Raw genomic sequence first — 16,240 nt, forward strand, 5'->3', positions numbered from 1 at the left:
GACTTCTAGGTGTGATAGCACAGGCCTTTAATCCCAGTGCCTAGAAGGCAGAGACAACAGATCTCTGTGAGCTCAAGGTGTAGTAGCACACATCTTTAATCCCAATGCCTGGGAGGCAGAGACGGGCGGATCTCTGAGAGTTCAAGGACAGCCTGGTCTACAGAGTTATTCCAGGTCAAAGATACAGAGAACCTGTCTCAAAAAGCAAAAAATAGGCCATTACTGCCGGAAAAGGTCCTGCAGAGCTGAGCAGCCAAGATGTGTGACTTCACCGAGGACCAGACCGCAGAGTTCAAGGAGGCTTTCCAGCTGTTTGACCGAACAGGTGATGGCAAGATCCTGTACAGCCAATGTGGGGACGTGATGAGGGCCCTGGGCCAGAACCCTACCAACACTGAGGTGCTCAAGGTCCTGGGGAACCCCAAGAGTGATGAGATGAATGTGAAGGTGCTGGACTTCGAGCACTTCCTGCCATGCTGCAGACTGTGGCCAAGAACAAGGACCAGGGAACTTATGAGGACTATGTCGAAGGCCTTCGTGTGTTCAACAAGGAAGGGAATGGTACCGTCATGGGTGCTGAAATCTGGCATGTCCTCGTCACACTGGGAGAGAAGATGACAGAGGAGGAAGTGGAGATGCTGGTGGTGGGTCATGAGGACAGCAACGGTTGTATCAACTATGAAGAGCTTGTCCGGATGGTGCTGAACGGCTGAGGACATTTCCAGACCCCGAGCCTGTGCCTTGCCCAGTGTGGGATCTCCCTGTGGCCCCTCCTAGGCTCCCTTGTCACAGCACCTTGCCATCTGGTCTCTTCTGGATGTCTGTCTTCATCAAATAAAATTCTCTCTTTGCCCCCCCCCCCAAAAAAAGCAAAAAATAAAAGTAAAAATATACAAAATAGAGTTAAAATAAAGCCACACAAAGATGGAAAATACACAGAGAATCTTGATACTGTATGCTATTATGCTCTCTTTGAATTGTTTGAATGCTGAGAAAGGAGCAACAACTGCTAAAAGATATTCGTTTATAAATGCTGCTGAACTAATCCAAAATAGATATTTTGAAAATGCCTTGGCTTTTAAATTTGGATCTAAGGACATGATGCTTTGGAAAGGAGTTTCTTATTTTGTTTTCACAGAGGGTGAGAGTCTGTGGATTTCTTCTATTCCAATATGGTATGATGGACCACGCCCTCCTGAAAGGTTGCTGTGAACACCTTCAGAAAATTGCTTTGCTCAACTGCCAACTGAGATGAAACTAGCACACAGGTTATACCATGAAAGACCTAATTAATGACACCCCCATTCAGCAGGAAGCCTCCTTTGTTTTTTGAGACATGGTATTTTAATGGTTAGAGTTCACCAATTAGGCTAGACTAGACTGGATGAACAGCAAGCTCCAGGACTTCAACTGTCTCTATTTTCCCAGAGCTGGGCTTCAGGAATCTGACCACACCTGGCTTTTTTTTTTTTTTTAACATGGGTTCTGGGTATCAAACTCAGGTCCCCATGGGTTCTGGGTATTAAACTCAGTCCCCATGGGTTCTTGGTATCAAACTCAGTCCCCATGGGTTCTGGGTATCAAACTCAGTCCCCATGGGTTCTGGGTATCAAATTCAGGTCCCCATGGGTTCTGGGTATCAAACTCAGTCCCCATGGGTTCTGGGTATCAAACTCCAGTCTGAATGCTTTTATGGTTAGCCTATACTGACTAAGTTATCCTCTCAGCTCCTCCTGCCCCAGTCTTCTTTTCCTTTCTTTCCTTCCTTCCTTCTTTCTTTCTTTCTTTCTTTCTTTCTTTCTCTTTCTTTCCTTCCTTCCTTCTTTCTTTCTTTCTTTCTATTTTTGTATGGAACAGCTCAGAATTGTTAAAAAAGAAACAGCATTATCTGATCTTTTCTGGCTAACACCTGAGATAGACCTGTGTGTGTCTGTGTGTGTCTGTGTTTGTAGCCTTCAACCCAGGACTGTTTTGCTCATGGACCGGAAAGTCATTCCTTTGTGATGTAGTCACCGGGATGGACAGGGAGGAGAGAATCCTAGCTGTGATAGTGACCAGCCAACAGACACAGCCGACACAATTACACTTATGTAGCCTTCAGCAAACTCTCCTCTTAGAACCTGTTTCCTCCCTCCTCTACCCCTTTATCCGCCATTCTGACATGCCCAGTCACCTCTGCAAAGCTGGAATGGAGCTTGGCTTTTTCTACTGTTGTCAGAAGTCACTGAATAAAACCTGTTTTCATCACTTTAACTACTGTCTGGTGGCTTTATTGGTCATAGTCAGAACCTGCCCCCAAATAAAGAGATTGTTTAAAGAATGATTGGCAGCGATGGGTAAGGCAAACACCAGTAACAGGGCTTTATTTGTTCTTTTCCTTTCACTTTGTGTCTTGTGTCTTTCCAGGAAGGACACAATCCAGAAAGAGTAACACAGTAAGGCCAGAAGGAAAGCCAAAGGGGCCTGAGAGGAGCATGCTGGTGAGGGAACAGGAGGGGAATAAAGAACCCAACATAGCTTATTTCTCTCTTGGCCATGAGGTCTGGAGAACTGTGCTTGTTACTACTTAATTTTTCATATCTTGCAAGATGAGACCTAAATGTAACTAGAGAGATGATCTATTGATTTCAAGCTATTCAAAATCCTGTAATGCCTTCACCGATTATGGAAAACCACAAGCGGAATCAAGCTCTTGCTTCCAAGAATTTCTCCTGGAAATCACACCCCTTGATGCCTCCTCGATCCTGATGCCAGAAGAGGAAGATCCCTTAACCCAAACCCAAAGGATCAAGGGCCCTTACTCTGCTTGGTCGAGGGAGAAGGACTTTTTCTGAAACAGGATACCACTCGTGAAGTGTCAGTGAATTAGCTGTTTGTCTAGGAGCCTGAAGTTCAGGTGTTTGTAATTCAACCTCTGAGTCACTTCTATTTCAAGTGTCCTTTTGTGATTAGAAAACAGATCAAACCAGGAGCTGGGGAAGTAGCTCAGTGATTCAAGTGCCCAGCAGTGTAAACATGAGGTCCTGAATTTGATCCCCAGCAGTCACATAGAAAATATGGGTGAAAAACCAAAAAAAAATATGGGTGTAGTGGTACAAGCCTGTAACCCCAGAGCAAGGGAGGCAGATACAGGAGCTCTCCCGAGTTTGCTGGCGAGCCAGTCTAGCTCAGTCTCCAAGCTTCAGGCTCAGTGAGAGACCTTAAAAAAGTAAGGTGGGGCTGGAAGGTGGTACAGTGGCGGAGTGCTTACCTAGCAATCTGTGAGTGCCTGGGTTCAAACCCCAGTACCACCACCACCCCAAAATTAGGTGGAGAGTAATACAGGAAGAGACCTATTGCTGACTTCTGGTCTCCACATGCACATGCATCCAAGCACACACACACCAACAAGTACACACACAAACACACACACCAACAAGTACACACACAAACACACACACCAACAAGTACACACACAAACACACACACCAACAAGTACACACACAAACACACACACCAACAAGTACACACACACACACACCAACAAGTACACACACAAACACACACACACCAAACCAAAGCACTATGTATTGGCTCTTTAAAATTTCTTTGCAAAATTCTTCTATGACTGACATCTCTCTACCTTATATATGAATAGACTAACTTAAAATTATGTATTTATGTTACTGACATGTATCTATTCAATACCAATATTTTGGAAAATATAAATAAGCAGATGGAAAATTGAAATAGTCTGAAAATGATTGCCAAGAAATGTACATTATTAATACGATGGCACATTCTCCCAGGTATCTATACAGCCTTTCTAAAGGCTCTCAGTTATTCCATTGGGTAGGTAGACCCAAATGTTTGAAAGGTCCGGTTCTAAGACTCTGGATCCTTTTTTGTTCGTTTGTTTCTTTGTTTTTTGTTTTGAGACAGAGTGTAACAACCCTAGCTGTCCTGGAACTAGCTCTTTTAGACCAGGCTGGCTTTGAACTCACAGAGATCCTCCTACTTCTGCCTCCTGAATGCTGGGATTAAAGGCGTGCGCCACCACCGCCTGGCTTCCTTTTTTGTCTTTTACAATAATAAAAGTGTTCCTCTATACACATATTTGTGTGTGTGTGTGTGTGAGAGAGAGAGAGAGAGAGAGAGAAAGAGAGAGAGAGAGTGAGTGTGCATGTGCTGTATGAAGATAAGAAGTCAACACCAGACATCTTGCTCAATTGTTTTCAACCTTATTTTTTGAGACAGGGTCTTTCACTGAATCTGGAGCTCACTGACTCAGTTGCTCTGGCTGGCCAGGAAGCCCCGGAGAATCTTCCATTTGCCTCTCCATGCTGGGATTAGTTTCACGTTATCAAGCCCAGATTTTAAAGGTTTAACTAACTCCAGGTGTGAGGTGGACAGATCCAGCACCTCCTTAGGCTGAGTGCAGACACCACTGCCGTCCCACCACGTCTTCCAGATTTTTCAAGGTTCCTTTGAATAAAGCTCTCTATGGACTATTATTGTCTCTCAGATCCAGTGGGGCCATAAACGACATCTCCTGAACTGGTGTGATAGTTTCTAGTCTCACTGATACTCAACTTGCTTCAGTTTTTTCTCACTACTGACTTGGGCTGATCCAAAGCCTCTTTTTAAAAAAACCAAAATGGTTTTAGTTAATGTATAAAGTAATCATTTTACCCTAGCATTCTGTCTCTGTCTCTCTCTGAACTGTGTGTGTGTGTGCATGTAGAAGTCAGAGGACTACCTCAGGTGTTGCTCATCAGGATTTAGCCACTATTTTATAGTCTTTCATTGGCCTGGTATGTTAGGCCGACTAGCCAGTGACCCCCAAGGAGTGTGCCTGTCTCTGCTTCCCTAGTGATGGAATTAAAAGCATGTACTACTATACCTAGCTTTTAATTTAAACAAAAAATTCTTTTTGGAGGTATCCTAGCTTTCTATTGTTGTGATAAAACACTATGACCAAAAGCAACTTGGGGATCAAAGGGTTTCCTCCAGCTTTCAGCTTGCAGTCCATCACTCAGGGAAGTCAGGGAAGGGATTCAAGGCAGGACACTGGATACTGGAGGCAAGAGGTGACACAGAGGCCATGGAGGAGTGCTGCCTACTGGCTTGCTCCTCATGGCTTGCGCATCCTGTTTTATTTTATCACTCAGGACTCTCAGCAGGGGTGGTACCACCCCCAGTGGACTAGGCCTTCCACATCAATCCACAACAAAGCCTGCCCCACAGGTTTGTTCACCATCAACTTGTGGGGACATTTTCTCAGCTGAGGACTCCCTCTTCTTAAAGGACTCCAGTTTGTATCAAGTTGACAAAACAAACAAACAAAGCTAAACGGGTCAGGGGCCTGTGCACAGACCATGGAGGATGGCTGGGGGTCGGGGGGGGGGTTAAGGTGGGGAGGTGAGACAGACAGTCAGAGTCCGGGGTGAGGTGGGGTGGGGGTGGGGAATGGGACAACTTTGAGGAGCCAGTTTTCTCTTTCTAGTTTTACATAGGTTCCAGGAATTGCCAGGCTGCAAGGCCAGCAGGTGTGTTTACCTGCTGAGCCATCTTGCTGGCCAATACCTGGTTTTCCCCCTGAGGGGTTCTAGATATCAAATTTAGGCCCACTGTGCTTGCAAAGTAAACACTTTCCCAAGTGTGCCGTCTCCCCAGCCTCCATGATGACGTGTGCCGTTGCATTTTGCTCATGTCTTCTTCCTAACTCCCAGTCCTGAGAATGTCCCCTTCCTATTCCCATATGTTCTATTAGCCCTGCTCACCTTAGGATTTCTTCTCTTTTCCACAACCCTCTTTTCTATCTCACCCCAGTCAGTGGTGACTGCCATCAAAGGCTCAGTGTTGTTTGGAGTTGGAGAGCCTCACGGATGGGTATAAACTGCTCTGCTGGATTAGGCGTAGGAAACTAGTGAGCTAGGTCACTTGGAAAAGTGCTTGTCACATCAGCATGAAGACCTCAATTTGAACCCCAGAGCCCATGTAAAAGTCTGGGCACGTGTTGGAGACAGAAGGATTCTTGGCTTAATGGCCAGCCAGCCAGTTTAGAAGCATGCATGTGCAAGTCCCACACCTGTAAGGCACCCTATCTCAAAAAGCAAGATGGACATCTCTGAGGAATGTCACCACAGATTGAGACCTTGGTGTGCGTATGTGTGTGCGCGCACACAAACACACAACACATAAACATACACATTAAACAATAATTAAAAAAAAAAAACAACTAGGGGCAGACCAAATCTTGAGAATCTGGGTTTATTGTCTCCCTTTGATGGTGATTTTGTCCTCTTAAACCAGCATTAATCCTTTTTGTATAGTAATGCCAATTTACTTTAAATGTGGTGACTCTCACTAGATGAAACTATAGTTACTGGCATATATGCCAAGGCTTCAAAATCTAGTCACAAATGACATATCTCAGCTTGACCTTTCTCCTGGCCCCTGTCTGTAGTGTACACAGGAAGGATGTCTACTGGGAGGGTTCTTGACAAGGTTCCCATGTCTCAGAAGGAGACCTGTGATAATAAACCTTTCTATCTCTGGATACTTGGTCTGGATATGACCAGACAGTCAGTCTGGTAGACCCCTTTACCCCTTTCAAAGAATCTGAGTTCTTACAGCTTGCTCTTTTTCCTTTCTTCCTCCTTTTCTTTTCTTCCTCCCGCCCCCTCTCCCGCCCTCTCTCCCTCCCTTCTTTTTTTTCTTTTTCTTTTGTTTCTCGAGATAGGGTTTTCCAGTAGCTATGGAGCCAGTGGTGGAACTCGCTCTGTAGACCAGGCTGGCCTCGACTGCACAGAAATCTCCCTGCCTCTGCTTTCTAAGTGCTGGGATTAAAGGCATGTGCCACCACCACCCAGCAAAACCTGAGTTCTTGATATTATTAAGCACCAACCCTTGGGGGCTGGAGAGATGGCTCAGTGGTTAAGAGCATTGCCTGCTCTTCCAAGTTCCTGAGTTCAATTCCTGGCAACCACATGGTGGCTCACAACCATCTATAATAAGGTCTGGTACCCTCTTCTGGCCTGCAGGCATACATGTAGACAAAATATTGTATACATAATAAGTAAATAAATAAATATTAAAAAAAAAGCACCAACCCAACCAATCCTGCAGACAACTTTGCTTTTTGATATCTCATTACATGAAACAATATATTTCTTTATTGATTATGCCATTTTCAACCCCATTCTTGTTATTTGCATCACAACATACCAGGAGACAGTATTTTTCCTTTTGATATTTTATACTAAGCTTCTTGAGTTCAGACACTCTCCTCATCTTATGCTGTTAGGGCTTGGGGCACACAGATCCCTATGACAAAATAATTATGTGATAAATATTTGTACACATCTCTGAGATATCATAGATAAGATCGGTCGCAGTACAGAAGCTTTGTATCATCTTATAGCACTTAGAGATGACCAAATAAACCTTAGCTTGTTTAGCAATACCTGGTTCTGACCAGAATGGTCCCCTTTGTCTCCAATCCTTGTTTATAACTACTATGTCTGTCAGGATCTTGAGGACCAGGGGCTGAAAGAAAAAATGAATGACAGGTTACATCTGTGCTTAGGGCAGCACTCACAGCAGCGCAGTATGGTACTTCTAGCTCAGAACCCAGGACTGGAAAGCCTTCTTTCAGCCCGGTGCATGATGGGTGCTGCGGCCACAAGGCTCTACAAGTTTCACAGGGGAAAGTAATTTTCTGGAAAGATAAGACTGCAACATTTTTTAGGTCCTCAGTGAAAACCACGACCCTTCTGAAGCACCACAACATGGTACCTCAGAAATGAAAATAAAAACCCCCCAAAATGTCACTCTGTGTTGTTATCTTATAATTTCAGGAGTCTGAAGTAGGAGGCATTTAGGCGGCAAGGCTAAGGTACCTCAAGATCAGTGTAAAGGGGAAAAGCAGGGTCCCTTATCTAAAATATTAGAATTACAAAGCTGGATGTAGTGGGTCACACCTTTAATTCCAGCACTCCAGAGGCAAAGGCAAGGCCAGCCTGGACTACAGAGTGAGTTCCTGGACAGCCAGAGCTACATAGAGAAACCCTGTCTCGAAAAATAAAAACAAAGAATTTCAAGATGGTGACAGCAGGGCATTAAACTAGGCCCGGGGCCTTACTAAGCTAGGAGCCCTGGTACTGTATAGGTTGCATGCGCAGGAAGCTGGTCCTACCTCTGGAACACATGACTACATTTATATGTGCCTTCCTAATTACATGGTATTCCTTTAGACTGCAATGCAGTCTTTCTTCTCTTAGTGAGGGCACCTCGAATGTGCCAGGAACTGTGTCAAGCACTGGGGATTCTGGATAAGAGCGAGTATTCACTAAATGACACTGGTGTCTACTAGGCTCTCTCCATCCTGGGAATGCTGCCCTGAATTAGATTTCAGTGTAAGCAAGTGACAAGCAACAAACAGAAACAAGTTAACGTAGTGATGGGATACAGGGTATCTACATGGCTCCCTTAGCTTGGTTGGTCAGTAAGAATCAGTTTGACACATTTGAGCTGCGACTTCAACAAACCGGCCAGCCCGTGCAGCACAGTAGGAACTCAGGACGCCGAGTCTCTGTGTTAGCGTGAGCACAGAAACGTTTCCGAGAAAGACTGAAATAATGAAGCAGAAGCACGCAGGCTCCATCATCATCATCTCTGGCAAACGGGAGCGAAGGAGGGAGCATAAGTGGGGCGAGAAGGACCTTTCAGGAGCCACACTTAGAAAAGTGGTGGGTGGCTCAGCGCTGAGCGAGAGCAGCAGAGGTGAAGCAGCGAGGCGTGCAGGCATCCCTCCTCTCCCCATCCTGGCCGCGCCCAGCCCAGGTGAGTGGGTGGCCCGCGGACAACCACGCGGAGGAGCCACCTCCAGGGGCCCGCGCGCTTCCTGCTGGAGCCGACGTGGCCGGCGCGATAGGCCGCGCACGTGTCTGGCCGGAGGCCCGGGCGCAGAGGCGCGCGGGGGCTTCAGGCTCGTCCGCCCGCGTGTGGTGCTGCCGGCCCAGATCCTCCGGGCTGCGGGTGCCGGGCGCAGGAGCCCAGCCGCGGGGCGGAAGGGGGCTGGGTCATGAGAGGAGGGGGCGGTCGGGAGCGCGCACGGAGCTGGCGGGCGCGCGCCGGGGCGGGGGCAGCCCTCTCGCAGGCGGCGGCGGGGGCGGCGTCGCTGTTGCCCTTTTAAGCCGCGGGGCCGCCGCCTCCTGCGGGTGGAGTCGGTTACAAAGGCAGGAGCCGGCCCCGGCTCCCGCACGCCCGTCCGCTCGCTCGCCCGTCCGCTCGCTCGCCCGTCCGCCCGCCCGCCCGCCCGCCCGCCGAGGCCTCGCGCTCCTCGCCATTTTCCAGCCGTGCTCGGTCGCGGGTCGCGGCGGCGGGGGAGAGGCGGAGCCGCGAGAGCGCGGCCCGGGCCGGCCCCGCGGGGCGGTCGCGGCCGTGACGGCGGCTCCCGGCCCCGGCTCCCTTTCCTCACCCCTCCCGCCGGAGATGAGGGGAAGATGTCCGTGTCAGGGCTCAAGGCCGAGCTGAAGTTCCTGGCGTCCATCTTCGACAAGAACCACGAGCGATTCCGCATCGTCAGCTGGAAGCTGGACGAGCTGCACTGCCAGTTCCTGGTGCCGCCGCCGCCGCCGCCGCCGGGCAGCCCGCACTCGCCGCCGCCGCCGCCGCCACCGCTCACACTCCACTGCAACATCACGGTGAGGCGCCGGGCCGCAGCCCCTCGGGGCCGGGCGAGGGCGGACGGGGGGCGCCGCAGTCCCGGGACAAAGGGCGCCTGCTCCGGAGACCCCCGGCGCCCCGGGCGCGGCCGGTTGGCGGCTGGGCCCCGGGCCCGACCGGGAGCTCGGGGCTGCGTGGCTGGGAGGCGGCGGAGGCGCGTCTCGGCTCTGCGCGGGCCGGCTTTGCGCTGTTGGCCCCTTGCGGCCCCCGTCGGGCTCCGAGGTCGCCATGGCCGCCCGCAGCCGGCCTGCTCTGGGGACCGCGGCGCGTCGGTGGGCTCCCGTCGGCAGCCCAGGTGGAGAGGCGCTCGGGTCTTTTTTAGCTCCTCATTTCCCCGTCAGGTTTCAAACCCCTTCTCCTTGCTTGTTGGACCAGTTTTTTTGTTTCTGTGTTGGTCTCGGAGGACAGATGAACGCCGAAAGCTTTTGCATTTAAGGAAAAAGTTTAGGACGCAGCCCCGGGGATGGTGTGAACCATCGTGTAGCCCTGACCTGGCTCTGCGCTAAGGCGTTTCGAAAAAGCTCATGGAACCTTCCACGCGGCAGGTGGTGTGGCGAGTGTGCGAGCTGTCCCACTTGTGTTGAAGCTTGGACATTACCAGGAGGGGAAAGGAGATGCTGTCTAGTTTACTACCCGGAAAGAATCAGGTTGGAATAGAAAGCTGGAGAGACACGTGGAAACTTCTTTCTATTTAAGCGAAAAGCTCATTAGAAACGTACATGGTGAAATACCGAATTTTCAGTGAACTCCTTCCCCCATCGAAGTGTATCATGAGGCTGGCTATTTATTGTTGACTTGACGTTATGTGCAGAATATACTGTATAACAACAGGAGTTAGAGTGGAAGTTTAAATATATGGCTAAGATTCCTTCTGTTAATTCAATACCTAACTCCCAAGTGTGGGAGTTTGCAAAGGCCTTGGCATTATGCTAATTGACCTTAACATAGTTACCAGATTCTACAGGAGAAGGTGGATACTGTTTGTCCTGTTAGTTACTGTTATGTCCGAAAAACCAAAATACAAAAAAAAAAAAACAAAAAAAAAACCAAAACACCAAAAAAACAAAAAAAACAGCTGCCCCAATGTGCTTTAGTGAGGAGAGAATGCACTTTCTGAATATCTGGTTATGTTGTTGTGGGTATTGGTGTTTGAGAGCTTGGCAAACCAGTGCCTACTTGGAGAACTCACACTTCTTGGAGAGTTTTATATAACCATGACAACTACTGCGGTGTTATGAACTCTTAACGGGAGCATCTAATTTTGAGTAGGGAGCTGTGCCGACTAGTTTTTTGACAACTTGGCAAAGGTAGAGCCCTAGGGGAACCTCAGTGGAAATACCTCCTTAAGATTGACCCGTAGACAAGCCTATGGGGGCATTTTCTTCATTAATGATTGATGAGAAAGGGCCCAGACCATTGTGGTGGTGCTGATCCTGGGCAGGTGGTCCTGTAATGTAGTTAACGAAGTGATCAAGCCATGGAGCCAGTAAGGAGTACTCCTCTTCCTCCATGACTTCTGCTTCATTTCCTGTTTGAGTTCCTGCTCCGACTTCCCTCAGTGAAGGCCCCTTCCCCAGCAGGTTGTTTTAGCACAGCAACAGACACCCTTAGACAGGAACTGAAGGTGTGCCTCGGGAAGCTTGGAGGGGCTGGACATGTGAGTTCAAACTCGGAAGGCTAGAGGAAGGGTGTTCCAGAGAGGAAATTTCACCCGGATGAGACGCTGAAGCTTGAGAGAGTTGAGATCCTAGGAGCGGACAGTTAATGCACAGACTTGAGAAGCCCAGGCTTGTAGGCTGGTGAAGATTTCCCAAACATGGAAGGTAGACAGTAGTAGTCACTGTGAAGTAGATGGCTAAGTACATTGGCCTGAACAGTTGGAGGGTATTATTCAGGTAGAAGTTGAAGGTACCAGGACAAGGTACAACTGATCTAAATGATAGGGTACTAAATCTTGTAGACTGGCGAGCCACACTTTCATTCTGGTAAATTGAGAAAATATGTCAGCTTTCAGAACTCTTAATAATGGTGTGATATTAGAAAATACATGAATGTATGGTTTTGTTTATTCCAGTGGGTGTTGGCTGATGCTCTTGGCATGCTGGCATTTACTACCATGGGTACAGGGATGCTAATGTTGTGTAATGTTGGGCAGTCTGCCATGGCAAAGAATTATCTGACCTAAAATGCCAGCAGCATCCCATGGAGAACCATTTTGGAGACAAATATAGGACAGAGAAAGGATAATGATGACTTGGATTAGGCAGTGGCAATGGAAATGAAGACTCATATTCTAGGTGAAAGGATGCATTGATCTGTACTGGTGCAACATTGTTGTTAGTAGACCTTGTCACAGTTGAGCTGCTAGTGAGTAATGAGCAGACGTTATCAGAAGACAATTACAAATTCTCAGTAGGAGTGTATGTTAACTTCACTATGGAAAGCTAACAAACACCCAGAGCTAAACAGAGACATTGTGTACCCAGGCTCAGCTTATTTATTTATTATTTTATTCCATGTGTACTCCTGTTGGATTAATTTGAAGTGTGCTTCGGACATACTTTTTTTTCTGCTAACATTTTGGTATGTGCTTATAAAAGGTATACTTTTAAAATAGTGTTTTGATAATCTATGGGGTCTGCTTATTTAGGTTTTTTTTTTTTTTTTTTGCTCAGAAGGGAAATAGCAAGTGAAAAAATGTGGGTAGAATTTAAATACAATGACCCTGTCTACTAGGTTTGTGATTTGTTATTTTGTAAAGAGTTATAGGTCCTGAATATAGTGAGTTTGACCCATTCTTTAACTTTCCTTCTTTAGATAGCAGGAGTATTTATTGAGCACTCGACACACCAGGTCACCAAGCTACCAAAAAGCATCCTTGTGCAGTTTCTGTGATGTTTGGTTGATGACACCTCACTTTTATATACTTATGTACAGTTTCTGGATAATCCTCTGAGGATGCTGTGCCCACTTTTCCTCCTAACCTTCTGGTCAGCTGTTCTTCCTGTTGTAGAATGTGCTCCTGACTCCTGCCTTGTACCCTTCCCAGTCTGCCTGTTCCATGGTTGATTGCCCCTCAAGACTCTTTGTGGGTCATGTGCAGTTCATGGTAACATTTCCCATTCCTCCCTTTAGGTTTTATTTCTGCTTTATGGTTTCTCATGTTCTCTCATAGTTCTGATTATCTTTTCTCCAAGCTAGTTCTTAATGGTGTCGGGAGAACATTGTGTAATTATAATTTTATGCCTTATCTTTTCTTCACATTCATACTTGTTTTATTGACTACAGCCACTGAGGACTGAACCTAGGGCCTTGCACTTGCTAGGCAAACACTCTACCACTGAGCTAAATCCCCAACCCATGACCACTGTTCTAATTATATTATGTTTTAGAAGAGAATTTTCCCTATCTTGAAAGCTAACTGCTAAGAATTTTATCGGAAAGAGTGAGAACTGATGGAGGAAGGTCATTGGTTAAATAAAAAGAAACTGCTTGGCCCTCATTGGTTAGAAGATAGGTGGGAGGAGTAAACAGAACAGAACGCTGGGAGGAAGAGGAAGTGAGCTCAGACTCCACAGCTCTCCTCTTGGGAGCAGACGCCTCAGAGAGACGCTATGCTCCCAGCTCCCAGGCAGAGGCACGCGATGAAGCTCCGACCCAGGATGGACATAGGCTAGAATCTTCCCGGTAAGCACACCTAGGGGCGCTACACAGATGATTAGATATGGGCTAAATTAATATGTGAGAATTAGCCTAGAAGAGGCTAGATAGAAATGGGCCAAGCCAGTGATTAAAAGAATACAGTTTCCGTGTAATTATTTTGGGTAAAGCTAGCCGTGGGGGCGGCCGGGGGCCGGGGACGCAGCCCCGCCGCTCCTATTACTACAGAGAACATCAGAAAGTATCATGGGTAGTAGTATACAAATGCTTAAGATGTCACTGAGGACTTGATAGGAAATCTGTAATTTGGCTACATATGAAGAATAGTGTCAGAAGTAAAAACTCAGGCATAAGTGTTTTCCTTTCTAGTCCATGGAAACTGGGCTGTTTTGTTTTCTTTTCCCCATCATGTTTTATAAATTTGTCCTGCTCTTGAATATGAACCTCAAGGAGTCTTTATTTCTTTTCTGTGAACTCATGAAAGGTTATCTGTTATATAAACTTAGGTATTGTTTTTTTTTCATTTCAGTTAACAGGCTTGGTTGTCAGTCAGTACTAATACCCAGTTGTTATACTCATCCTCTAAGCAAAGCAGCTTCTTTAATAGCCTGTATGACTGTTTTGGGAGTTGGGATATGGCTTTCTTTTAGTCTTTTAAAACTACTTAAGCTGGTAGTTCCATTATGTCTTTTTGGGGAGTAAAGGGATGTTGAGATAGGGTCTCCCTATATTGCCTTGGCTGTCTTGAAACTTGCTATGTAGACCAAGCTGGGCCTGAAACTTCATACCTGCCTTTAGAGTGCTGGGGTCATGGAAAACTGTCTGGCTCCATTGCTTCTTGTATAGACTCGTTGGAATTTTAGGAGTATGAGTATGAGTGTGTATGTGTTCATGTGGGTACATGTGTTTGTGGATACAGGCAGAGGCCAGAAATCAGCTTTAGGTGTGTTTTTTTTTTTTTTTTTTTTTTTTTTTTTTTGCTATCTACTTTCTTTGAGACAAGGTTCTTTGACTTGGGGCTCACCAATTAGTTAGGTGGCTATCCAGTGGGCTCCAAGGCTCCATCTATTGTTACGTCTTTGGTGCTGTGCTTAATAGAGTATGTCAACATGCCCCCCCCCCCTTTTTTTTTAAACATGGATTCTGGAAATCAAACTCAGGTCTTCATGCTTGTGTGGCAGGTACTTTATAGTCTGAGCCATCTCCCAAGTCCCTGTACTGTGTGTGTGTGTGTGTGTGTGTGTGTGTGTAGGTCAGAGGACAATCTCGGCTTTTGGTTCTTCTTGCCTTCTGCCTTTTTAGAGGGAGAGTCTTATTGTTTGCTGCTTCACTAGGTACACCAGTATATAGGCGTATCCTCCTGTTCCCACCTCCCATTTCACCAGATTAATGCTGGCTTGGATTATATAGGCAAGGTGCTATCTAGTTTGGGGGTCTAAACTCCGGTGGTCAGACATGCATGACAAACAGTTTTACCTGCTGAGCCATCTTGCTGAGAGAGTTTTTCACTATTGTGAGGCTTGATAATTGGCCTAGGTAGTTGGCTCATGAGCCCAACTTGTTTCTGTCTCCCCCACACTGGGGTTATACAAATATACCACCACATCTGTCTGGCTTTATGTGCATTCTGAGAATCAAATTCAGGCTGTCATGCTTTTGTTGCAAACTCCCATCTGAGCTGTCCATCCTCCTCCACCTCCTTTTTAAAAGAGTCTTATTCAGCGTAGTTCAGGCTGGCCTGAAACTCCTCCCCTCTGTGTGTGCATGCTGTACCACACACCCAGCAGCAGCTGGAGACTCTTGGGAGTAAATTGCTGTTTCAGAATTAAAAAAAAAAATCTCCCACAGGAAGTAAATTAGTTGGTATAAAATTATTCTTTATATTACTTGTATACATATTGGTGTTTCTTCATGAATGATTGTCAGGCTAGTTTTGGTGAATAATTTTTGTTTAGCTAATTTCTTTCATAATTGCTAGAAGTCTCTCCCTCAACAGCAAGCTACTAAATTAACAAATGTTAGCTCTGAATCTGGGAGGGAGAGGTTAGGCATTACTTAATTTTTAGGATCTTAAATCATTTCACTTATTGTGTTTCTCCATAAAACAGTCCCTTTTTGCTCTGGAATATTATTGGAAAGCTTCTTGTCAACAGTACTGTACTATACCATACAAATGAGAAAGCGATAACCATTATTTTAAAAATACTTTGTGCTGGATAGCTCAGGGGAAGAGTACTCCATCTTGCCGAGCATGTGCAAGACCCTGAGTTCAAGACCAAGCTACAAAGAAAGGAAGGACATAAATTATCTGCTTTGTAATATCTATTCTTGGTAAATATCTATTCATGTTTTGTTTTTCTGGTCTTTATACTGATAAAAAGTAGTTCAGTCAAACTTGTACCAAGGAAATAATGAACAAAATGACTGCAGGGTCTAAGAATCTTTCTTTGGCTTATTCTCTCACAACAGATTACCTTTCACATTGAATTTGTAGAGAAGCTGTTGGAAATACCAGAGCTGTCATGTTAAGCTCCTGAATAGTACTTTGAGACCAGAAAGAGCCATTGTTTTCATTTGCTTGACCAGCTAATAATATAGGATCAGATTCCTTGTGCTTATCTGGCTTCTCCATCTCTGTTTTTATGCACTTTCTTGAGAGAAATGAAATTATGGAGAGGTTGGGTTTCCTTTTTGTGAATGATGGTATATACTTTAGTAACTTTTTTTTTTTGGTGGTGTCTGTAGGATGGGAGTGTTGAGCTTAGACCTGGGAAGGGGTAGTGTTAGGTAAGGTGTAGAGATTGAATGGAAATAGATATTGCCAAATAGAAAACATTACTGGAGAGAAACATAACAAGGCTTCCCCCTT

At 46.2% G+C, this 16,240-nt stretch overlaps 1 protein-coding gene and 1 pseudogene across 4 annotated transcripts in view; both read left to right on the forward strand.

Moving 5' to 3' along the window:
• Nucleotides 1–233: 233 nt before the first annotated feature.
• Nucleotides 234–850, forward strand: LOC121438354 (annotated as a pseudogene).
• A 7,856-nt stretch (nucleotides 851–8,706) lies between these two features.
• Nucleotides 8,707–16,240, forward strand: part of Ube2q2 (ubiquitin conjugating enzyme E2 Q2) — a 58,630-nt gene continuing 51,096 nt past the window's right edge. For 2 of the 4 annotated variants that reach the window (XM_041638533.1, XM_041638534.1), the window contains exon 1: nucleotides 9,180–9,689. In XM_041638533.1, coding sequence (XP_041494467.1) covers nucleotides 9,489–9,689 — 201 coding nt within the window. In that variant the 5' untranslated portion in view covers nucleotides 9,180–9,488. Of the gene's footprint in view, nucleotides 8,827–9,178; nucleotides 9,690–16,240 lie in introns of those variants that run through there. The other 2 variants (XM_041638536.1, XM_041638535.1) reach the window with 2 other exon arrangements.

The sequence above is a fragment of the Microtus oregoni genome, unplaced genomic scaffold (genome assembly GCF_018167655.1).
Source record: "Microtus oregoni isolate MIOR12 unplaced genomic scaffold, Mior012 000055F_ref0000237, whole genome shotgun sequence".
Classification (NCBI taxonomy): domain Eukaryota; kingdom Metazoa; phylum Chordata; class Mammalia; order Rodentia; family Cricetidae; genus Microtus; species Microtus oregoni.